We start from the raw sequence: 25,082 nt of genomic DNA on the forward strand, positions 1-25,082 counted from the left end.
GCAAGTAATTGTCATATACCTACATAAGGATTTGGGGGCCCACATTTCCAGGTTGGTAATCCAGCCTTGGTTCCACTAACAATATTGATATAATAGTTGAACACATTGTCATAATGAACCACAAACTAGATATTTGGTTTCATATATAGCCCAACCTTCATCTGAGAGGCTCTGATTTTATTACAGAGCTGCATATATAGTTGTCCATACTGTGGCTGGGTCGATAAACTAGACAGGGGCAGTGAAATAGAGTCAGGGACCAACCATAGTACCCTTTGGAGTTCCCCGCACCGCTGCAGTGATTGTGTGGCACAATGTGGACAGTGCAGGCCTCCTCTCGGCCGGCAGGTGTCGCTGCGGGCTATGGAGAAACCGAGTGGAGAAGAGACGGGGCCTGGCCTGGGAATTTGCAGCTCGCTTCCCATTCTTCCGATGCAGACAGACACACAACATGGCGGACTAGAATAGTCGGCCGACGCGCCCGGATACAGCGGATAAACCGTGGGATATACCATCCAGGAAAGCCGAGAAAGTCCACTCTGAAGGGACGGTACGGTAGGGTGGACTAAGGATTGTTTTGGGGCCGCCGGTACTCGCTTGGATTCAGCGGATAAACTGACAGCGAAGTGTTGGCTTGGCCGTGTGTCCCAGACCGTGCTTCCCTCCTCTGCTATCACCCAGGTCCCCCCACCCCGCTCACACTCTCGGTTCCAGGGGTGTGGAGACAGGGGGCCGGGGTTGAAAAAAAAAACGTGGAAGGGGAAACAGAGCATTAATTCCCTACTTGGCTTTGACTTTTTTTTCTCGCCCTTTCGGGTTTCCTCTGGGCGCTACGGGAGTTGTGGTGAGTTTTTCTTGTTTTTGTTGCGCAAAAGCCTGAATCGCACTTGTTACAATGTCGCTGTACAAGCATGTTTCCTCTCGCTGCGTGTCACCCACAAACAAGCACTTTGTCCCCCCACATTGAGCCTCGCAGCCTGGCACATTACATGATGCCTTTTACAGCAGAGGAGCTTAACCCGGCCGTGTGTCAGGAGCAGGGCTGTGTACAGCAGTTGTGAACCTCTTTGTAATGCTCGGAACATTTCAGAAGTAGCTCGGAGGCAGGGAGGGAAATTTCGGCGAGGGGGGGCTCTCGAGAAAAAAAGGGGGGGGGGCTTAAAGATGAGTGTGACAACATTTTAAAAGTCAGACATTTGTAACTCGGTTTTGTTGTGATAAAACACACACACATACACACACGCTGTTGCGATGGCACTGGAACAAAGAGGGGGTCCAGGTCTGCCCTGCCTCACTGGAAAGTACACTTTATTGATCAACGCTTTGTTATTACACGTTCAGAGAGGGTGGGGAGCTAGCTAGCTGGCTGGGTGGATGGGTGGGTGTGGGTGGAGGAGCAGGGGGGCTTCATGCGACCCACAACAGGAATTAGGTCGCTTTAACATGACTAACACTACTAACATGAACATGTATGGTCTGTCAAATCACAGCTGCTGCTTTGTGTTGCTTCTTCTGCTCTCTGACTTAGTCTTCTGAGTGTGAATGTCCCCTTTACAACCTCTCCCAAAGTTTTTTTTTCTTTTGTAATGATTAATATTCTCCCCTCTCACTCTCTCTCTCTATGTTGGGTGTAACCGAGCATACCATTTCAATTTTGTGGGTGTTGAGGTTTTTTTTCTGTTTTACTTAGCCTGTAAGTTATGATTTCTCAGCTCTTTGGAACACAGATTATTCCTTTAATAGGACACCTACTTGTTAAGTATAATAATAAATGGTGGGAGTTAGATAAAGAATATTAATGAGTACACTGGTTGCTGCTTCAAACAGGAGTTTGGATGCTTTAAAGTGAGACTAGAGAGAAGCATCATCCAGGCTGAGGATGCAGTGGGGGAGCTTAGCTTGTCATATCTGAAAAGAGCCTCTGCTATGTCTGCCTGGAGCTTTGACTCATCACGTCTGGACTGAATCACTGAGCTGCAGCATATATCCACCATAACTCAGTCTGGTTTCCGCTCCACCAGGTCGTCATGTCACAATACGACTGTGTAAGTGCAAAATTCAAGCTGCGACTCCTGCAACCTGCTCGACTCGTCTCTCATAGAGCGGTCTGGCCTAACTTGACCTCTGTTTGTCAGGTCTGGACATGTCCACCTATGGTTGCCAAGCAGCTCCATCTCATGAAAGTCTGCCTCTGTCTTTAAAATGAAAAACACAAAAAAGTGTACTTTGGCAGTACGACACAGGAAGGCAGAGGTGTTATCATCTTGCTCGTTCTGTCCATATCTCCATTCTCCAGCCTATTTTAAGAAAATTTAGTTATTTCTGTCTTGGGACCCTGAAAGGGTTTTTAGCAGAGGAGTTTGAGTGATCCTCACACCACTTTTTTCATGATTGGCCTAGTTTCTAAAAATAAGAATAAAGTATAGCTCGAAATTGTCTTGTGGGAGCTTGCGCGTGAAGTTTTGATGGGCGGATCTTCGCCTTCTTGTCATGAAATTTCACAATTTCAGGGTGCTGCTGCTGACACAGTATTATGTGTTAGCTGTTTGGGTGCGGCAGGAGGTATATTTTTGTTTCCACCTGTAGGCCTACATATTTTACTCTGGACGGGCACTGTAATTCAGCCTCTGACAGGCTAAACACAGCTACATTTAGAGGATTACGGAGCATTATGGAGCCTGATTCAGCTTCATCTGATATGTCACTCGACCGTAATGACATTTATTTCGCAATACAGGAAATGAACCTGCGTGATGACTAACTTCCCAAATCAAATATCTTGTCTGACCGGGAAGACTTCACAGAACCATCCAGCTTTGATTTCTGTAGATGCGGAATATAGTAATTATGTAATCCCTTTAAATGATTGAGTAAATCTTTGTTTTACGTCCTTGTGATGTGGGCTGACTGATGTTTCCGGTTAGCCGCACATGTGATGGATGTGAATGATGGACTTAAAAGGCTTCGTGGGATAAGAAGTATTTAAGATGTGTGAAACGTTTCTTGTGGTTTTGTAAGCTCACCTCTGATTCAGGCCTTCCTCATCCATTGATTAGAGTTTATATAAGTGCAGCAGTGTTTTCCTGTAGGTTTCCATTAGGTGGGATCATGGCACTAAATGTTGGAGCTGTGGATGGAAGACAGGTGGGTTTTGTAGAAATGGTACATTAGCACTCCTCCACATAAAGGATTGCACTAGACTGCGCCTCTTGACCATAACTAAAGGCACATAAATTCTTTGATTGTTATACAGTCCGTCGTGGTAAATGTGACAGTTATGTTAAGGCAGCCACATTTCAGTGTTTTGTGGGCTTAAAATCCACAGAAAACCAGAATTATGAGCAAAATGTCACATTCATGCTTTTCAAACAATGGGTCTCGACTTTACAGTCGAGTTCAAACTTAGTTCAAATTCAAAACCAGTTGAGAACCAGAGTTATAAATATTTATGTTTGCCCTTGGCATCGGCCTTCGAGCCGACAAGACCTTTCTTGCCCCGCTGTGAAAAAATGTCCAGAGAGCATGTTAGCAAGCCTGAGTAGTCCTGTCTGTACACTGCGTAAGAATGGACGAGGAAGAAAGAGGGAACTGTCATCAGACTTCTGTGTCGTTAAGTCTCAGATGATTTTCTCTTCATCTTGGATGGGCTTCTTATCTTTCGGAGGAAGAGGAGGGGACGGGTGCTGTAGGATGGTCACGTCAGATATGGGAACCTTCAGTTTGGGTTCCCATTGTTAGAGAACCCAAATGACCAAAGCAAAGATGAAACAATGTGGCCGGGAAGTTTGGCCTTGCCGCCCGTCTGTGCTCCATTTAGAACTGAGTATCATTTTGGGACTTATGAATATTAGTGCCAAAACTATACTTAAGCATTGGTGCTATAACCAAAATGCATTTCAATACTATGCTTTTTCCTTATCTCCAGAAACACATATTTCCTTAAATAGAGAAAGCCAAATTCTCAAATATGAGATGTTGTGTAAGCAATGTTAGACAAAAACTTTTCCTAAATAAAATACTTCTGAAATAGCCAAAAGTTATGATTAAACTATAAACTTTCTAATCAAAGAATAAGTAAACAAGTCCACAAATCTAACCAGGCCGGCGTTCAGGCTTCTGGCAGTTTTCAATACTCTGCTAGAAATCCATTTGAGTGGCTGAGTTTCAGTTGGCATAACGTGATAGTGAGTCTGGTTTCATCGTGGCCCTTCAGCTGGCCGTTTGGCCCCACACCACGCTTCAAGGTCACAGTGGCTTCTGTGGGGAGGCCATGCTTTGCGCCTCCACATCCTCTGTGTCCAATGTGGGAAAGCTTGAGAGGCCCCTGGCATGCTCTGTGAGAAACCCCACAATGAAGCAGACGTAGAGCAGAGCTTCCCTGACTCACCACTTTCACTCATTGAAACAAGTGCATTTTCTTGATCCTTCATGCCTGACGGAACCAAATCATCATTACGGGCTTAATAACAGACACAGCGGTCACCCATGCCTGTATGATTAGCCAGAATAGTAATCCTATGCTTCTCTTCATCTTTTCATCAACTCACCAGCTTCATGAATGAAGCGAACAGGAACACAAACCACACCAGCAGGGAGTAGTATCCCTCAGAAAGGGAAGTCCAGAGGATTGTGGCTGTTGTATGTGGCACTGGGGACGTATAATCTGTGGTCTGTTCCAGAGTGAGAGTCCTAGCGGCCCTGGGTTAGGCCTACTTCAGTCTCCCGTGAAGAGAAGCATTCACAGTATTCCTGTTGCCCCAGTCCCCCCCCCCTCCCTCTCAAGACATAGAAACAGTATTAATATGCCATGAATGGAGACAGACAGACAACCATTATCTAGCGCTGCAGCCACTAGTGAAGCACAGGATGCCTTGTAGGAAGCCAGAGGGAAATATTTCTCTGCATGAATGGTGAAGTCCCCTTGACCACCACTACTGGTGTCATGTCAGCTCAGCCTGCAGGGTTTGTGTCTGCTGCAGCTCACTCAGCTTGCCTCGGGAAGATTGTCTGGGAATTATGAATGAGATTTGTTGGTTTTTCGGAATGAACAAAGTAGAGTTGTTGTGTTACGGCCACGTTGTTGTTGAGTTTCTGTGAAATCTAATCAACTTTAAAAACAGCAGCAACTCTGAAAGCTTCTAGTCTCAGGCTGAAGTATTTTCTGCACCTCAGAGGTCACTTTAAAAAAAAATCTGCCTCATGTCATCTTCAGCTATTCATGAATTCATGTCCGCACTTCCGGAAAAGATATTATTACTTCACCTGAGGTCACAAGTAAATACAAAAGCATCACTGAAACCCGGAGACTTGAGTGGGAACTCTGCTTATTAAATGACTACCTTGCATTGAACTTGCGTCTTAGCCTTTGGTTGTCATGGAGATGTAATTGGACTTCCTTTATATTCTACCTATAAGTGTTCCTTTCACTCTGTGAATGAAATGACATGGGAACAGCCCAGCTCTTTCACTACTGTGTGATTGCACTCCTATGAGGTCTGCAGTTGGCCACAGGCAGAGAGGCAACTGTCTTCATTAGTTGGTCGTGGTCGGGCTCACCACTTGCATGCACATTAAGCAGCGAGTTCTGCACAATGGTGTGGGCTTTGATTCAGGAAATAAGACAGCTTTTCAAGCTCATTGTGTTGTCTTACATGACTGGATATGAGGTGTTTGACAGAATGGTGGACATGAAGACTTTGCCTGGTTTGGACATGTTTAATCAAATACAATCAGATAAAATAGATTAGATTGAATTAAATAAACAATAATGACAAAGAAGCTTGATAAACATGTGTAACAACAGTTAAAGCAAGACTATACAACTTGTGAAGAAAGAAATAGTCATGATTGAGGTTGGATATACTAAGTGAATTTAATTATTAAGAATGATTAAGCAATAAAATACAACACATTCTTGTTTAATTTAATTCATTCAGGGTATTGATTTGGTTTGACCACTAGCGTATGATCACTGATGTAAGCAAACATTAGATAAATATTATGGTGTAAATGATATGACGGAGTCATTTTGCTCACTTACGACTTCAATCCTCTTGTGCTAGTTTTAAGCTGTATGTTAGCATTTACAATTACTCCATGAATGCCTATTTGCTATTGAGCTAAAGTAGCATAGCTTTGCTTTAAAACCAGATACACTCTAAATACACAAGTCAAGGTGAAATATTGTGTTTATATCATTGAGAGTTAAACACAAATTCATTTTTACTAGAGCTGTAGCTAACGATAATTTACGCAAGATAAAATGTCTCATTTTGTCCCAGCAAACAGTCCCCAACCCAAATATATTCAGTTAACTATCATGAAGGACTAAAGACAACAGTAAATATTCACATAAAAGATGAATTCATTCTCACAATAGTTGTTGTTCATTTTCTGTTGTGCGACTAATCGTTGCAACACTCATTTTAAACCATATTTCCAGGATACAGGATAAACATTTTTGCTTTAGTTTAATTTGGTTTATTCCTCATCATATCAGGCAGTATGGCCTGTTTTTAGTAACTAAAGTTAGTGAAAAGAATTAGTAAACAAGCCTAATAATCTGTAGAAGGCAGCTTTCAGTACATCTTGATACTTGATGCTTTTGGTTGTTACTCAACAGGTACTGAGGTTTAACGCCCAGGCCTGCTGTTATTCAATCCAGTTCTGTAGATTATGATACTGCAAGTAAAGCATATGATGATAATACCATTGGGAAATAAGGGGCGGGGGCATATTCACTTTTTATTTTTTATCAAAAGCAAAGAAGCTGTCCTAGCACATTGTTTTTTTTGTTGGTTTTATTTGTGTAGTGTGTTTCTTACTCCCTCCAGTCAAACTATTGATTTTTCTTCGGCCTGTCATCGTCTTTAAGAAAGCTGTGGCAGTCGTGTTCTCGGCCACAGGGCAGCTTATCCGAGCTGTGACAGCCGTACACAGCTTCCTCTAAGTGCTCTGCCTCGTCTGAAAAATATTCACATGGTTGCACAACACAAGCCCAAAAGTCAGGAGAGTGAGAGCTGCATGACTACCTTTTTGAGTACATTCATTCGCTAATAGATGGGCATGTACATGTTTCCTCCACAGGGAATAGCGTGATGAAACTGTCGGTAAGATATTTACTCTCCTTTTTTCACATTTGGCTGTGTCACCACATTGAGGAGGAGGTGGCTGGATCGACAGGAAACAGACTAAAGATGAAAAGTGCTTTATCAATTAAATCTGTTTATGAAACCTGAGATCAAATCAATAGAAGTAGGTAGCGGGCCATTTTCTTTGTTCTATTGAGAAGAAGAACATCCCGGTGTGCCGTAATAGGAAGATGTTCCTCAGCCAGTGTTGGAACATTATTCGAGCCTGTTGAGGACATGAAACGAGTGATTTCCCTGAATGTTCATGTCCTGTATAATTACGTAATTAGACAAATAAACAAATAATCAGGCGGCATTACACCAGCCTACAGTATTGTACCCTTTTAAAAGAGAGCCCTGACTGCACAAAACCTAAAAGTGGCACAAATAGAAGCACTTGCCCAATACCTCTTAAATTAATAATGTCCTCTACCAACACATAAGTCTCCTGCTGCTTCTCAGGAGACCAAAACACATTAAGATGCATGTCTTGGGAGTTGTGCTCTTGGGCACACAGTCTCTAGATAAAAACTCTGCAGCATCTTTAGAAGTGAAGGTTAGCAACAGGAGCGGCTCTATATCACTTTCACCATCACACGTCACTCCCCCCGGATGGCACGCAGAAAACGATGAGTCATGCTTCATTAAGAAAAAAAAATTCTTGTTGATGGTAAAAGTCTGTAGTGGCCTCCGTTTATCATGTTGAATTTAAGATGATGCATGCAGAGAAATATGATGTTTAGTGTTCATTCACAGCAACAGTACTAATCACTGAGCTGGGCTGTTACAGCTGAGTCACTCCTATTTAATGAGTGTTGAAGGGGAGGATAGTAGAGGTAAGGGTTAAGGGTTGTGATGTGGTTTTTGGGTTAGTGAGGGATTTTGTGTGTGAGCGTGTGTGTGTGACCAGACAGCAGCGGAAGGAAGCAACATGCGCTTTGATTTATGACTTAACTAAAGTCTGAACACGCTGCAGCTATATGTTTTCTTAGCTCACATCTGTTTCTCATTTGCAGAGTTGAGACATTTGATATAAGAATATTAAACACTATTAACAAGGAGGATATCAGTGCACCTGCATGTCATTAGAGACTTGTGAAAACATCCTTGCTGTGTTTCCTTTAAAAAAGGGGAAGAAAGGTTTGTGGTAAAAATTTTTAAAAATGCTTTGGTTTATAAGAGCTGTACAAAAAGTTCAAGCTGAAGTTTTCTTGTCAGTCAAGTTTTCATGTTTAAACATCTCACACTTGAGGGCATGAATCATTTTGGGAAACAGACATTTGCTGAGTAAATGGGTGAAGAGGGAGAGCAACAATTGGATTTGTAGGTTAATAGCATCCTCATTGACCACATAACTTGCTCATCATGCCCCATTTCAGGCTGCAGTCTAACAGCGCTGTGCTAAAACCCAAATGTAGTACTGCAATGAATGAACTCAGTTCACAACGCCAGCGGATTGGCAACTGGCACTATTAGTGCTTTTAGCGCCCAATTTATCCTCTGCCCACTGATGCAGTAATCCTTGATGTGAAGCATCAGTTCGTGTTTGGCTGGGTGCTGTGTTGGGGTATCTCTTTAAGCAGAGGCAGACGGGCCGGATTATTCCCGGGTCAGGACCATGGGATTAGGGCCCAGGGATTATCACAGCTCGGTCAGAGAGACAACAGCCTTGTTGGCCTCTGGGATTACATAAAAGACTGATAGTCATCCACAGCGACCACCCAGCCTTCACCATGCTTTCTCTGTGTAAAGTGTGTGTATCCTCTGACCCCCACCCACTCATCCCCATATCTGGGGGAAAAGAGTCTTAAATGCCTTACTATCACTGCAGGAATTTAAATGTGACACTACTTCAGTTTTGGTTATGTGGTTGGTGGATGTTGAATATCATCCACCAACCACCAACCACCAAATGTCCAATGAAACCTCATTGCAAAGAGTTAAGAAACACATAAAGGCTTGGTGACATGCTTGAAATCAATATAAGAATATTTTAAAAATGTTTCTCAGATATTACATATAATAAGGAAAATATAGTCAAAATGATCAATTTAATGAACTTGTTATGCAGCCAAAACTGATCAAAAGTGTAAAGCATAAGCTTCAAACTTATTTTGTTAGTTTTGAACTATAATTAACTCTTTTTTTTTTTTTTTTAAACAAGTCATTAGTTTGGATGACCAAATTATGAAAAATGATAGTCTGACAGGAACATAACATGACACACCTTGTAATTCACTGTGATCTTCGAGGAGCATTTTGCAAAGAAAACAAAAGCTACTTTAAAATATGACTTTGCCATACATGTGAAGTGAAACGCAAGAAAATAATGAGACCCTTGAAGTCACGCTATATGTCCTCTCTTTGGTTTCCAGAACCACGCTGTGCGAATGAGTGTCTGATGCCAACTTCGCTTCTTCAGGTAAACGGCTTTTAAACCACACAAACTAACATTGTGCAAGTATTTCATTTTCATGTCAGTGACAGGGTTAAGACTTTCCAAAACTGAGCATGCAGAATTTAGATAGGACATATTAACTTTGAACTTCCTGGTCTTCATATAAAGTTCAGGATCTTTTTTTTAAATGATATCAATAAGATTTTAAAGTATTTTTTTGACTGAAACCCTCCTGTCTCTTGTGTTGTGTATCCTCCATGTAGGGCAGAATGGGTGTGTGTCCCCTGCTCCTGCTGCTCGGTCTAGCCCTTGGGGCCACAGCCCAGGATCATGTCCCCGTGACAAGTAAGAACCACGTCCAAATAATGAAATCAAATGTCTTTACTTGCTCACCTTCGTAGGTTAAAAGGCTCACAGTGAAAAACTGTTCGGTCCTTTGCTTGACCTGTTCATGTCTTGACCTTTCCAGGTCATCCAAATATCACTGCCAAACCCACAGATCCCCCTTCCGCGCCCTTCCTCAATGTCACAGCCGCACACACACAAGCCCCCACAGTCCCACCCACAATGCCCGCAGCCATCCCGGCGGTGATGACAACAACAACAGCAACAACCGCCACCAACACCACCACCACCACCCTAAGCCCACCTGGTGCTGAAGACGTACAACCGGTGGATCCAAATAGCACCATGAGGCTGGTACCGCCTCCGCCACCTCCAGCTCCAACTGATGCCCCTCAGGCACCACCGAGCACAACGCCTCCACCAACTCCCACCAAGATGATAAATGGGAACAGTACCAGAACTCCGGTTCCGGATACTTCAACTCCAGACACTAGTATTGATACGAAGTACGGTATGGAGGAATCGGAGACCACCACAGCATTCACCACCGACACAAGCCCACAAGGTGAGTCATAATGTTATGAGTCATGAAGACAGTCTTTGAAGGTTAGATGTATTGAGAGGTTACCTGAGGGTTCATTCTGGATTTTTACAACTTGGGTTTCATTCCTAGTATCTGTCATTATTCTTCATTATTCATCAGTAGTAATAAAATTACAACCAGGAAATAAATGCTCACCACCAGGGCATCATTGCCTATGTTTCGGGGCATTTGGATGATTTCCAGGGCAATTTTTTTGTGCAGGTATGGAAGCCTAGGTTCCCTATATTTCCCCTAGGGGATCAATAAAGTTTCTATCTATCTATCTATCTAGCTGTTCCAAGTCATACTTTGAATACAGAGCAAAATCCAGACACACTTTGCAAAACGTATTAAGCCTTTGTTTAACTGTTTATTTTACAAGGGCATTTAAAAATCCTCCATCATCCCAGTTCCAAGTAATTTAACATATTTCAGGGACACTTTCCCCCAGAGCCCCAATCAATTTCTGACCGTACACATGGCTAAAAAGAAGTCTGATGGAGTCAGGAACAGTCAGACAATCACACGAGTTTTAAACAAACCCCCACCACCCAAGTTATCCAAGCATATTTGTATGTTAAAATGAAGGGGAATGGTAAAGTGATCAGTGTTTCCATTACAGTTACAGACCAACCCCCTGGTTTAACTCTCAAACTGCTTTCTTGACCCCTCAAGAATCATGCCTATTTCTCCATGGTCCAATACAGTTACTTTGGTGAGTGCAATGTTAACATAACAGATATAAATGATGGTCAAAACCACAACAATAAGACCAAAGTGGAGCGATTCGGTAGTCAAGTGGTTACAACGCATGCCACATAATCGCAGCGTCCCTGGTTCGGCTCCGGCAAGGGACCTTTGCTGCATGTCATTCCCCTCTCTCTCCCTCCTGTTTCCTGTCGGCCTCAATGCCATGTACTGACAAATAAAGCCAAAAACTACCCAAAATTAAATCGTGTTAAAAAAATTTAATAAACAGCATAGTTAATGTCCACCCTGAAACACTTACTACCATTATTCAGCACCTTTTAACAGCCGCACAGGGAGGTCCCAGCTCCTCCACCAGCAATAGCTTTAGAAGACCAGAATGCCATGAAGCAACATGGTCAGTTTTGATTAAAGGGGCAGTGACTCATTTTTTTTTTTATCTCCAATGGAAAAATGACTACATACCATGCCATGGGCTTTTTTTTTACTCTGACTCTCTGTACATAAAACCTACAGCTGAATATAAAAAGTCAGAGTTATTAAGAGAAGTGTGAGACATCATCAAGGCAGTGTTCAGACCCTGTGTGTTGTATCTGATCGATTCTGATTGCATCTTTATCCGCCTCCTGAAGGGCTTTTACCTTCTTGTTCCCGTTTAATTTTTATCTGCGGTAAAACTGCAGGTTGCAAGAGGAAAAAAATAGATTTGGTGACTCTGCAGTACCTGATTCACGTTCATTCCTTTCCAACCGTATCTGTATCCGCATTACGGTTGGAGCCTGTTGCATGCGGCTCTATCTATCAATCAAATTGTTTGTCACTGGCAGATTGCCTGATTTGTTCTTCCTTGGTTTGAGATGTCACTGCTTCATTTCTTTCTCAAAGCTTTTTCAATGCATTCAGGCCTGTATTTAGAGCTGGGTCTTGTCCATCGGATCACCCAGAACACATTTTAAAGGATAAGTTCACATTTTTTTCAAGTTGGTGTTAAAACAATAGTCAGGTATCCATATAAATATTGAAACAGTTTTTGCTTGCTGTAATCATTCCCCCTGTTCATTCTGACCATTAGAAGATCCCCTCCTAATGCACTTTCAGTGTAAGTGATGGGGCACAAATTCCATAGTCTGCGTTTTGTGCAACAGTGTATTCCAAAGTTTATCTGAAGGTTATATGAGGCTTCAGCTGTCTGGTCTAGTCAAATAAAGCGGATATCTTTTAAAAAATTAAAATGTTTTTAGGGCCAAATTCCCTCTTTTTGTTTTCCCTGTTGAGCCACACTGGACAAAAGTAACAAAAAAGGGAATATGATATCAAAAAAGGCTGAAAGTTCAAACAATATTTTCTTGATATGACTAACTGAGAAGACTAAAGCCTCATATAAGCTTCAGATAAACTTTTGAATACATTGTTACACTGTGGATTTTGTTCCACATCACTAACATTGAAAGCGTGTTACAGACGTCATCTTCAAAGAGTCAATATGAACAGGAGGAATGATTACAGCAAGGGAAACCTGTATCAATAATTATATGGGCACTTCACTGTTGTTTTAAGAGAGACTTGACTTGGAAAAATTGTGAACCAATCCTTTAAATCTACATGTTAACACAGCCTTTGTGAATTAGACGAAACAGCTCTAGGTGAACATATCAAGAAAGTTTCATTAGAATCACTCCTCAAATACACGAGCACAGATTGATGGCGTCCTGTATAATTCACTTCAGAGCGTCGGGCTGTTTTCTTTTGTTGTTCCATCTAGCTGGCGTGTTATTCATGTCGTCCACCGAAGCAGTGGCAACAGCTAAAAAGAGCGAGCATGTGAGCTTTCGCGGTCAAGAGTCGACCTTTAATATTTTAGATGGTTGAACATTTTTCTGCTTTTAGACCCCCCCACCCCTCCGCCCCCATTGTAGCTGTGCTGCAAATGTCCTGACGTGACATACCTGTATTTGACTAGTCATCCACAAGAATCCTAAAAACTAGGGATGCACCGAAATGAAAATTCTTGCCTGAAACCGAAAACCGAAAATGAGGAAACCAAGGCCGAAAACCGAAACACCGAAAGAAATTATTATGCCAATTATTAGTACAATTGCATTTATGGCTATGACTGTGTACTAACCTCACTAAAATCAAGGCATTGCAATTCAAAGAATAAATCAATTACAAAAGTATGAAAATATTTATTTAGCAATGACCTTACAACAATGCACAAGATAAATTTAATTTAAGTTAAAAATAACACTTAGTGTTACTCTTGGTGGAGTGTTGCGATCGGTATCGGTCTAATAAGCAGCAACACAGAGCTATAAGCACGCTTTACTCTCCCACACGCTGCATTTATAGTCACACAAACACACACACCTTCTACTGTGCTGTGCGCTTCTCCGTCTGTAAGCGGGTTCTCCGCATCCATCGCGGCCCGGATCATTTCTCGTGCGCGCTGCTTTAATCCCACATCCAAGTAATGATCTTTATAATGCGGATCAAGTACAGTCGCGATGAAGTGCAGAGGATCCAAATAGATCTCAGTGAAACGTGTGCTCACAGACTCTAAGAGTGTACTACACTTTAGTGCTGCAATTATACATTATATTATACGTCTGATACAGATGCATCAGAGGAGCTGATCTCTTTAGTTAGCTGTTTTGGCCGTGTTGTTTCGGTGATAAAAGTATTTCGGCTGAAAACCGAAAATGCGCTTTTGGGCCATTTTCGGCCGAAGATTTTCGGTGGCCGAATTTTCGTTGCATCCCTACTAAAAACTACCAAACTGGAAGACCTCGCCGAAAGCTGTTATTTTAAAAACAGGAGAATATTGAGAGCGCTTTAGTCCTTTCTAGTCAGGTGAAAAAGATCATATGTGCAAGAGTTTGCAGATAGTTGGAATGAAGTGCATTTCTGACTCTCTTCATTATTTGAAATGAACAGCATTCATGTTTAACACTTAACATTTTTAATACATTAAACCAAAATGAAAAATACTTCAATGGTTAATTCCAAATGTATTTCAGCTGTATGTAGCCGCTTTGAATTTTTATGCTGACCACGTTAGTAATATCTCTGTAACATGATCCATCCCGCCCCCCTCTCTTTTCTTTTACATTAATTATTCATTGGCATGTTTATAGAGAAATACACACAACACTATAAAATATCACTGACTGATTTGCAAAGATGGTTTTTATGATCAAGTATAATATTAGCAGGTTTGTTTGGAACATGAATTCAAGCTGTCTTTGTGCAGAACACCTGAGCAAGTAAGTTCCTGGACAACATAAAATGCAACAGATGGGCCTCCACTGCACTATATGGTGTGACTATTATATAACATAATCACTTTCATAGGTGTTACGTAATTGCTTCATCGTCTCCCTCTGGCCGTCTGTGGGCCTTGTGTGGAGAGCTGCGAGCAGTGTTAGATGGCATTAAATCTGTCAAGGCTGTGTCAGTACCACATGATATCCACAGCCTGTTGTGCTCTCGCTGCCTTCAATGTACACATTGTCCGAGGGAAAACACTGAGCAGTCCTTGGAATTGTGCGTGAAACTGCAACATAACTGGGCGGCGTTCCAAACTACTTCCTCCCCCCTATAAAGCGCATATGGAGCACGAAGTCAAATGATGCAGTCTTTGTTGCATATTTCGAATGTTAAGAGCGTTCTTGAATTTTGAGTCAACCCGTGGAACAGCTGATTTTGTTGTTGCATTGTCTCCACCATCACCAACAACAACAACAGTGCCATTTTTTATTTTTTTTCTAGAGGAATCTCTTCTTTTGTTGTGGTCTAATGTGTCTTACAGGCCAGTCATCAGCACACAAATGGCAGCCAGTGTTTTCTTTTACACCGAACCCCTGTTGTTGTCGAGGCAAAACTCCTGTCTTTTGTGCTAACTGCAGCAGTAAAAGGTCACAGGGAAGACTATAGGATTGCAGTAACTCACGCACATGATGGAAACATAGACAAATCGGTCAGCCATTACAATCCAGAGGAAGCACCACAAAGAATAGATGACTGGGTCTATGTAATGTCTAATCTGTAATGTTGACAGCATATGACAACAATTCTCAAGCCTTGTTTTTTTTTTTTTTAACCAGACAATCCTTAACAAAGGAAATGCATCACAGTAGGCCCTCCTGCTTTCTGCTTTTTGACATTTAGAAAGTGTTTTAACATGTACACTCTGAATAATTCATACAGAATTCACAGCAAATGTGCCTGTTTCGCTCTTTATTTTACAGTCATCCGCTGTCTGCTGTCATCTTGGGTATAACCAGTTATGGAAGCAGATAGTTGACCCCTCTCAGTTAAACTGTGATTTATCTGCTGACAGCACTCTCTCCAGTCACCATCTCTATTTGTTTTGTTTTTTTCTTCTTCAGAAAGCCAATAAAATATTAACACGGGCAACCATTATGGAAAGGACAGATACATGCTGGTGTTGAAAGTGGCATAGGTCACCTTTCGGCCTTTAAAAAAAAAATCTGCATCATGACATTTCTGTCAAACTGAAGATCTGAGTGGATATAAATGAAAACTGCACATTTGGGCTGCTGAACATCTATAACAGAATTCATGGCATTGGAGCTGCAACGTATCAGTCGATTGACAGAAAATGAATATGCAAAGATTTTAATAATTTAAGGGAATAGTTCAGTATTTTGATAAACATGCTTGTTTGCCTGTAGACATGTAGATAAGATCAGTACCACTCTTCATTCAGGCTAGCTGTCTTCCTCTGTTTCCAGTCTTTATGCTAATCTAAGCTAACTGATTGTAGCTTCTCATTCATCTTAAACACATGAGAGTGATCTTCTCACTTAACCCTCAAGAAAGCAATAAGGCACATTCCCTCAAATGTCCAACTATTCTCTTACTTATCTATAATCACTAGATGAATGTGGTTCTGGTTTTTGTACAATTTTAGGAACGTTTATAGAAATAAATCTTTCATAACTTCTTAACAAAACGTGGCATTAGGGATCTAATAAAATATTCACATGTAACTCACAACCCTGCAAGCTTACTTAACTTGAAATGGTGTAATTGGAGAATAATTGAGTAATGCAATGGAATTTGCCATCCGTTTCAAACACTGACTCATATCAAGTATTGAGACACCTTGTCATATTGATTTTCCCTCTTAGACATTGTGTGCTCCCTTTTTTGCAACAAATTTTACCCCCTCTCTCGCTTCTCTCTCTCACCAAGACAACAGCCAGTCTGATGACATGCCAATCATAGCAGTGATGGTGGCCCTGTCCTCCTTGCTGGTCATCATCTTCATCATCATCATCCTCTACATGCTAAGGTTGGTGAAATGCAGTGACGCGCTACCCACTATCCACAGACTTGCGGTGAAGGCCTAAGGTGCTGCTGTTGCCATGGCAACGACTGATTGACATTCTGCTGTGAGACTGTGTGTTTTTTGTGCCTGTTTGTTAATATGCTGTTTGATCTCTGTTGATTGACAGGTTTAAAAAGTACAAGCAGGCGGGAAGCCATTCAAACTCCTTCAGATTGACCAACGGCAGATCGGATGATACAGGTAAAACATCGACATGTGCGTCACTGTTTGTGTATGTGTCAGCAGATGTGATTGCATACTTACTGAGCGCCCATTAGTTTGTTTCGGATCACATTAGCAAATATGTACAGCCGGCTTGACCAAACTTGCCACTCTGAGCTGTTCCTGATAAGAGTTGATTGATCTTGCTCCCCAAAGTGATAACATTTCACTAGTTGACTGCTGGGAGAAGGCTTTTGTTCACTGTGATTACCTAACCATCAGAGCTGCAGTCAGCTCCCTCACATGTGGCAGCATAGAGTCACATCACCCTCTGGTGGGCGTCTTAAGGAAAGACAGCAAACGATGAAGTCAGTCTTACATGATGTAAGACAGTCCCCCTCTCTCATTTTCTTACCCTGTCTCTCATGTCTTTATCTCCACCTGTCTCACCCCTCCCGTTCCTTCCCTTCCCCTCCTCTCCTCACGTCTGCCTCCTCCCTTCCTGCCCGCCGGCGTAGAGCTCCAGAGCGTGCCACTATTGGCCCGTGCGCCCAGCACAAACAGGAAGTACCCGCCCCTTCCTGTTGACAAGCTGGAAGAAGAGATGAATCGTCGCATGGCTGATGACAACAAGCTCTTCAGGGAGGAGTTTAATGTATGGCACACTCGAGCACACACCCTCTGATAACACACTGAGAGTCTGAGAGTCGCCTTTGACCTGTATCTCTGTTGCCCACATCAGTGATTCCCAACCAGGGGGAAAATATTTGTGTTTAGGAGGCAAATAACTCTGCAAATTGGTGTGATGCTGACCTTTAGAAACAAAGTCTAGAGACACATAGAAAGTTTGGAGACAGATACACTTGCTCTTCGGTTCCGTTACCTAAATATATTTTTGTGTGTCTAGGCTCTGCCGGTTTGCCCCATCCAGGCATCGTGTGACGCTGCTTCCAAGGAAGAGAATAAAGAAAAGAACAGATACGTCAACATCCTGCCATGTGAGCAACAACTGAACCCCGACACTGTGACACCGGCTGACATTAACAAAGCAGCGCTCTTGTGAAGCTTTTACAACAATCCAGTATAATCATAGTAAACATCAAACATTAGACAGTCAGAGACAGTTTTCAAAGTGATATACTGAGTCATAATTTAGTGTTGGGATGGAAACATTTTGAAGTAGCATGTGTAATTAAAATTCCCTCTCTCACTGTGCTGCTCCTCTTATTATTTGCTTTTTCTCTTCATGTCTCTCTCTCTCCCCCTCAGATGATCACTCCAGGGTGCATCTCTCATCTCTGGAGGGAGTCCCCGACTCTGACTTCATCAATGCCTCCTTTATAAATGTTTGTATAATCGCAGCACAGTCCACAGAACAAACAATTGTGCTCTAACTTTAAAATCATGGACTCTTTTTTTTTTTTTTGTCTCATTGTGCCGCTCCTTTTGTCTTCTCTCATTAACAGGGTTACCAAGAGAAGAATAAGTTTATTGCAGCTCAAGGTAACATTTGCAGCCTGCGTTGTAACAGAAAACAACTGTGCTGCAGTTCATTTAATAAATGAACAACTTGATTTTGAACTCATTACTTGTGTTCTTGATATCTGTATCTGTCCTGGTGTCTCAGGGCCAAAGGAGGAAACAGTAAATGACTACTGGCGGATGATCTGGGAGCAGAACACAGCCACCATTGTCATGGTGACCAATCTGAAGGAGAGAAAGGAGGTAGGAGAGACAGGATGTCACCGGATTGATGACGATATTTGTTATATACTGTGTTTTTATGAGATCCAAAAGTAGCCTCCTTGCACAAAGGGCACATGTAAGCAGTCTGCATAGAGATTATGAAAGACTGGATAACTTTTTAAAAGCACACAGTGATTTGGTTTATGTTTAACATGTCTTAATTTGTGATGTTAAATGTTTATCTCTAGAGTTAGCTGACCAGAGCACACGTGAGACTCAGCACATACAGGGTTGATACATAGACCATGCCTCGTTCTTCAGATCATGATGTTGCCTTCATTTGTCTTTTGTTTCTCACTTTGCTCACAATATTTAATTTCCCAGAGCATCAGCATTGTTGGGTTATTGTTACTTCCTATAACCTAATTTTTATCTTTTTTATTATCTAATTTTCCAAACCTGGAATAAAAATGAGGCCATTATTCCCTTGTGTATAAAGCTTTGTGTGTGCACTCAGTGTCAAATCGCTCTGTGTTGCAGTGCAAGTGTGCCCAGTACTGGCCGGACCAGGGCTGTTGGACATACGGGAACATCCGCGTCTCTGTGGAAGACACAATGGTTCTAGTGGACTACACCATCCGCAAGTTCTGTATCCAACAGGTAACATTTCATTAGTGGATTAAATAGTTTAATTCAGGGTTAGATAATGTTATTTAAGTATAAGATTGGATGCTTAGTATGCCTTTTTATAGAGGGAACTCACTATGAACATATGAATTTTAAGTAGTTTTAGATACACAATAAAACCTGGTGTAATGTGTCTCTAAAGATCTTTAGAGAAATATTAAGCTACACACTGCGGACACCAAATAGGTTACATCCAGGGTATGAGTCTTATACGCTGTCACTTTAAGTTTAGTGACATTCTTTGACTGATGGCTTGGTCTATGACCTGGTTTCATTGTGTCTCAGGTGGGAGATGTGTCTGGGAAGAAGCCTCAGAGACTTGTGACCCAGTTCCACTTCACCAGCTGGCCAGACTTCGGGGTGCCCTTCACCCCCATTGGCATGCTCAAGTTCCTTAAGAAAGTCAAGAACTGCAACCCCCAGTACGCAGGGCCCATCGTGGTTCACTGCAGGTAAGTTTGTGGATGTTTACACTAATGTCTTCTTTGTTGTGTCAACTCACAAGAATGTCACAACTCACAAGAGTCACATTTCTCTCTACCCCTATGTTAGTGCGGGAGTGGGAAGGACAGGTACCTTCATTGTGATAGACGCTATGTTGGACATGATGAACTCTGAGAGAAAGGTGGATGTGTTCGGCTTCGTCACCAGGATCAGAGCTCAGCGCTGTCAGATGGTCCAGACTGATGTAAGTCCCATGTTGACATTTAGAAATATGCTGCAGTATTTGGCTTCTGTCACAGTTGAATCTGAGACATGTTTTCAGTGAACTCATCTTCCTTTACTCCATCTTGTTCTTTGTTTTCTCCCCCCTCTCCCACAGATGCAGTACGTGTTCATATTCCAGGCGTTGTTAGAGCACTACCTGTACGGAGACACAGAGCTGGAGGTGACCTCTCTGGAGTCCCACCTGGCAAAACTCTACGCCCCCTCACCTGGAGCTGGCTGCAGTGGTCTGGAGGCTGAATTCAAGGTACCAAAGAACCAGTTATTCTCTCTGATCCCTTAGTCATCATGCCCCCCTGTTTAAACTGTTAATAATTTAACAAAAAACATCATGAGTCTTAAGTTGGGATCTCACAATTTCCAGAAACTGACATCCATCAAGATCCAGAATGACAAGATGAGAACAGGCAACCTGCCCGCCAACATGAAGAAGAACAGAGTCCTGCAGATCATTCCATGTGAGTGATGCTTCTTAGTTATACAGTTTTATTGTCCCTACACACAGTGCTGAGTGCTGCGTTACACATAATGAAATTGCAGATGAATGGTCGCTCTGTTAAATTAAAGAAAGGCTGCATGCTTCTCCTTGTTCCTGACAGATGAGTTCAACAGAGTCATTATTCCAGTCAAGCGAGGAGAGGAGAACACCGACTACGTCAATGCCTCTTTCATTGATGTGAGTGCGAAAGTACCTGGATAAGAGTGGATCATTTCATTTCATTAATGCAGTCAATTGATCAGGTGTTTTAAGGCTTCCTTTATTTTAATCTCTATCCTTTCCTTCTGGACATTCTCTCCTCCCGCTGGTCACAGGGCTACCGTCAGAAGGACTCGTACATGGCCAGCCAGGGTCCCCTGCAGCACACCATAGAGGACTTCTGGAGGATGATCTGGGAATGGAGAAGCTGCTCTATAGTTATGCTCACTGAGCTGGAGGAGAGAGGGCAGGTACGTGTCTGTGTGGAGACACAAACACTAGTATTAGATATCAAGTCAATAACTGGCTAAAATAGAACATTGATAATCTATAATTTACTCTGTGCTAACTGGACGCTACCAGTCTTGGATAACATGTTGTCACAGTGACTTCATCTTCAGTGGTTATTTAACATATCTTGATGTCCGACCTCTAATTAAATGCATTTATATTTTCAGTCCAGTTGCAAAGTAAAAGTGGTAATAATAATAATCATACTGTAGTTATTCATTTATTTCTATAGTAGTCATCACTGTTTTGAAATGTGGAGATAAAATTGAATGTGTTGCATACACAATTATATGACATGATAGATTCCCAACATTCAGGATCTCAGCATGTGTTTAAATGTAATTTTGTGTCCATCTGCATTGTGCGTCCTGCAGGAAAAGTGCGCCCAGTATTGGCCCAGTGATGGAGTGGTGGTCCACGGGGATATCTCCATCGAGATTAAAAGGGAGGAGGAGAGCGAAAGCTACACAGTGCGTGACCTCCTGGTCACCAACAACAGGGTGAGAAAGGAGCTGATGAAACCAGCTGATGTTCCACATACAAACACACCGCAGGTTCATCATTATTGCGTGTGAACTTTATCCTAATCTCTTCTTTTTGCCGTCATCCATCTTCCCAGGAGAACAAGGCTCGAGCAGTGCGTCAGTTCCATTTCCACGGTTGGCCAGAGGTAGGCATCCCCACTGACGGTAAAGGCATGATCAACATAATCGCTGCAGTGCAGAAACAGCAGCAGCAGTCTGGCAACCACCCCATCACTGTACACTGCAGGTAAGACACACACACGCAAGCACATCATGATGCACATTCTTCACTCAGTATATTACTTTTTTAACCAGCATAAGAGAAAAATTGCACAACATAACATTAAAACCCTTTGAACTCTACAATAGAAATTGTTCACCAGCACCCATATTGGTATTTTTCCTTTTTGTGATGTCAATTCTTTCATTTCTTCAGATGTTTCATATTCATAAAATCTGTACAACCTAAGTTTAAAGGTTGTGCAAGTAAAAAAAAAAAAACATGTCTAAGAACACACCCCCCCCCCCCCCCCCCCCCCCAAAAAAAAAAAAAAAACAAACAAACTACTGATTCAATCCTGTTTCTCTCAATCTCTCCCTATTATTAACTATTCACCTGCCTCTCTGCTCTTCGGGCCACTTCACTGCGCCACCGCGCGTCATCACCACATTTTGCACATGATGTAACATAATGACGTCATCAGCTTGCCACCGGAGCGTACAACAAGATTATGCTTCCAGCTGCAAAACGATTAATGCTGTAACCATTATGGTTTCTATTTTAGATCAATTTAAACAGGATTATGCAAACAACAACCTCCCGCGGCCAGTTTCGGACTGGGAGGTCTGTTTTCATAGGGTTAAAACAATTACATTGATTTCTATATTACTGTTGCACATGGAACTACTTGTGGTAATCAAATGGGCGAGTGATGTCTGGGAAACTGTTGCGGCTATTAAATCACAGGAAAAAACAACTCAGATGAATTGTTCTCTTCTTCCCTGTGACATTTAACTGCTCTCAGAATTGTTCCTTTGTGTCTTCTCACAACAGAGTGTGTATGTTGTTCATGCCTACTGCAGTGTGCATATCGACATTTATATTTTTTCTTGTGTGTGCGTGTTTACTTACAGTGCTGGTGCTGGCCGGACAGGGACTTTTTGTGCATTGAGCACAGTCCTGGAGAGGGTGAAGGCAGAAGGCATCTTGGATGTTTTCCAGACAGTCAAGAGCCTCAGACTGCAGAGACCCCACATGGTGCAGACACTGGTGAGCAGCCATCTGAACCTGATTGTGCAATTACTTTTGATTATTCCATTGTCGTAGGGCCCAATAGGCAACTAGTTCATATTTGTCATGGTCGTGTTGGAAAATGTAAACATTTACTTGTGAAGTTTTACCCTTTCTTACCAAGCTAAGGATTTATTTACACTGATGTATTTTGTCAGCAGTGTAATATCAACATGAGATATTTAAAGTGTAAGACCACTGGCCTCAAGCCAAGCAGACACCAGTAATGTTTGTCATTTCATTTCCCGTCTGACACGGCCGCTCCTCCTGTCTCCTCTCCTACATCCTCAGGAGCAGTACGAGTTCTGCTACAAAGTGGTCCAGGAGTATATCGATGCCTTTTCTGACTACGCCAACTTCAAGTAGGGACCTGCCATGGATGGTTGTCCTTATACACTTAATACAAGCATATGCACACACCGGAACACACACACACACACCATGCAGAAAGCTGCATTTTCCCATCTGATGGATTTAAAAAATATAAGAAAAGACTCATCACAACTTGATCTGTGGATGGGATGAACTGCCCGGAGGAAAAGGGAACAGAGGTCTCAGCCCAGAGGACAGGGCAGTGCAGTTGGACAGAGAAATTAACTGAGATGCCTTCTTGAATATTTTGTAATATTGGTATTGTTAATACAGCTCTTCAACACTATTTGCCCTCCTCCCCCCATCCCCCCATCCCCCCATATGTATATATATACTTACTGTGTTGCATCTTATTACTTTGGTTTCAGACACAGTTTTGAGTTTGGCTGCATTTTCGGGTGGCACCTGTAATGTATTTTATTGGTATATATATATAAATATATAAATATATATGGATATAAATCTAATGCTTTTGAGGCTAATGTAAAAGGAATCCAGAATCAAAGTATTGATGTTTGGATTTTGTTTTTTGTTTTGTTTTTAACTTTTTAGGGACAGAGACTTAAAAAGTTTTAGGCTTTGCAGAAGCCACGCTGTAGCGCTGTGTGGTGGCAAAAAGACAAAGCCTGGACTGTTTTTCTCTGAGACGTTCATACAGTGCACATTCACACACATACACAAGCAGAGCCATTTTCTTTTTTTTTCACCACACTGAATAAGTAGCATCTCCTCGGCAAAGACATTTTTCAAGCCACTTATTTTCTCCCCTTTTTGAAGTTTCAGGCAGCAGGGGCTTTAAAGGTGAATCATGATCGGAGATGAGAATCTCTAGCGCATAGTCTCAGGTTGACACACGCAAACATATACAGTAAATACCAGGAGCTTTTCTGTTTGTTTGTTTCTTTTCTTCATTTTTTATTATATAGAGCATCTGTGTGTGCGTGTGTGTTTGAACTGGAGTATAAGCTGGCTGAGAAGACATGCTGTGTTTTCACATCACTGTCTTCTATCCACCAAGTGCCAAAGTCCTTCACTGACTTGGTTATGCAGTTCTGCCAACCACGTTCAGACATTGGGAACAACAAAGCTCTTTTTCCTGTATCTGGATCTGTAACCAACACATTCCTGGATTATGACATGAAATTGGGAAAATAGAAATTAAATATAGACTTCTTTTATTTTTCCCCGTACATTAATATAAGGAATGTTATTATTGGTCAAGTTTTTATGTTGAATCTTTAAACTGATTTTGTTTTTATTTGAAGGTCTGTTACAGCATTAACAGCAGTGTTAATCACATGGACAAGCCAAAACACAACATGATCACAAGTAACGCAATCACTGGAACATAGAAATCATCCAATGTTCTGCACCCAGCATATTTCTCTTTCTCTTGTTTACAGACGCGTCAGTATTTTCTTGTAGATTGTATCTCTGTATGGGTTTCCTGTGAGTCCACCGGACCGGTCACTTTTTTCTTTTTTTTTTATATCAGCCTCACATCACTACGCTGTAATGTCACACTTTGAAAGAATGATTCCCTTTTGTTTCCCACCATGAACACTGATGCAGAAGAATGTTGCTTTTTATTCGAATGCTGTTGCTAATATTTTCAAAAATGGATACATTGTTACTTTAATAGTGGAAGTGTGCCATGCGATGATTGCTCTGATTTTTTTTTTTTTTTTTTTCATGGCTGTCCTATGGGGACACCCAGACTTGAACTACAGTTGAGTTTTGTTTTTGTTTTAGTTTTTTTTCCCAAGATGAGGTCACAGATGAGGACATGCCCTTTATGATTGTAATGAAAGATAAATGATGTCAGTTAACCACAGGGCTTTAGGTCAGTCCTAATTTCCACTCAGTCAACTCAGGAGATGACTGATGCCGGGATCTGATTGAATTTATAAACTGAACAAATTCAGCTCGAGTTCATCTCTGCAGCTGACAAACATTCAAACAGTTTCAACTCTCACCAGATAAAGTGCTTCACCACCTGAAACAGAAGGTGAAACTGGTAGAGTTAACTCTTATCTGTGATTTCATTGAAAATGATTTTTAACAGATTTTAAATCCTGCAACACTAAAACTTACAATTCTTTTAGGAGTTTCTTAGCTGTTTCAGTATT

The 25,082-nt window shown here is 41.8% G+C and overlaps 1 protein-coding gene across 1 annotated transcript; it reads left to right on the plus strand.

Annotated features, from left to right (window-relative positions):
* Positions 1 to 477: 477 nt before the first annotated feature.
* ptpra (protein tyrosine phosphatase receptor type A) lies at positions 478 to 23,403 on the plus strand. The gene is made up of 22 exons (XM_062416622.1): positions 478 to 844; positions 9,506 to 9,552; positions 9,792 to 9,873; positions 9,998 to 10,438; positions 16,382 to 16,481; positions 16,645 to 16,718; positions 17,198 to 17,334; positions 17,587 to 17,677; positions 17,949 to 18,025; positions 18,146 to 18,182; positions 18,307 to 18,404; positions 18,906 to 19,025; positions 19,338 to 19,504; positions 19,605 to 19,740; positions 19,876 to 20,025; positions 20,143 to 20,236; positions 20,378 to 20,454; positions 20,592 to 20,726; positions 21,141 to 21,266; positions 21,386 to 21,537; positions 22,425 to 22,560; positions 22,873 to 23,403. Exons 2-22 carry the CDS (start codon positions 9,532 to 9,534, stop codon positions 22,945 to 22,947), a joined length of 2,526 nt encoding a protein of 841 aa, XP_062272606.1. The 5' UTR covers positions 478 to 844; positions 9,506 to 9,531; the 3' UTR covers positions 22,948 to 23,403.
* Positions 23,404 to 25,082: the final 1,679 nt, after the last annotated feature.

The sequence above is a fragment of the Scomber scombrus genome, chromosome 3 (genome assembly GCF_963691925.1).
Source record: "Scomber scombrus chromosome 3, fScoSco1.1, whole genome shotgun sequence".
NCBI classification, from domain to species: domain Eukaryota; kingdom Metazoa; phylum Chordata; class Actinopteri; order Scombriformes; family Scombridae; genus Scomber; species Scomber scombrus.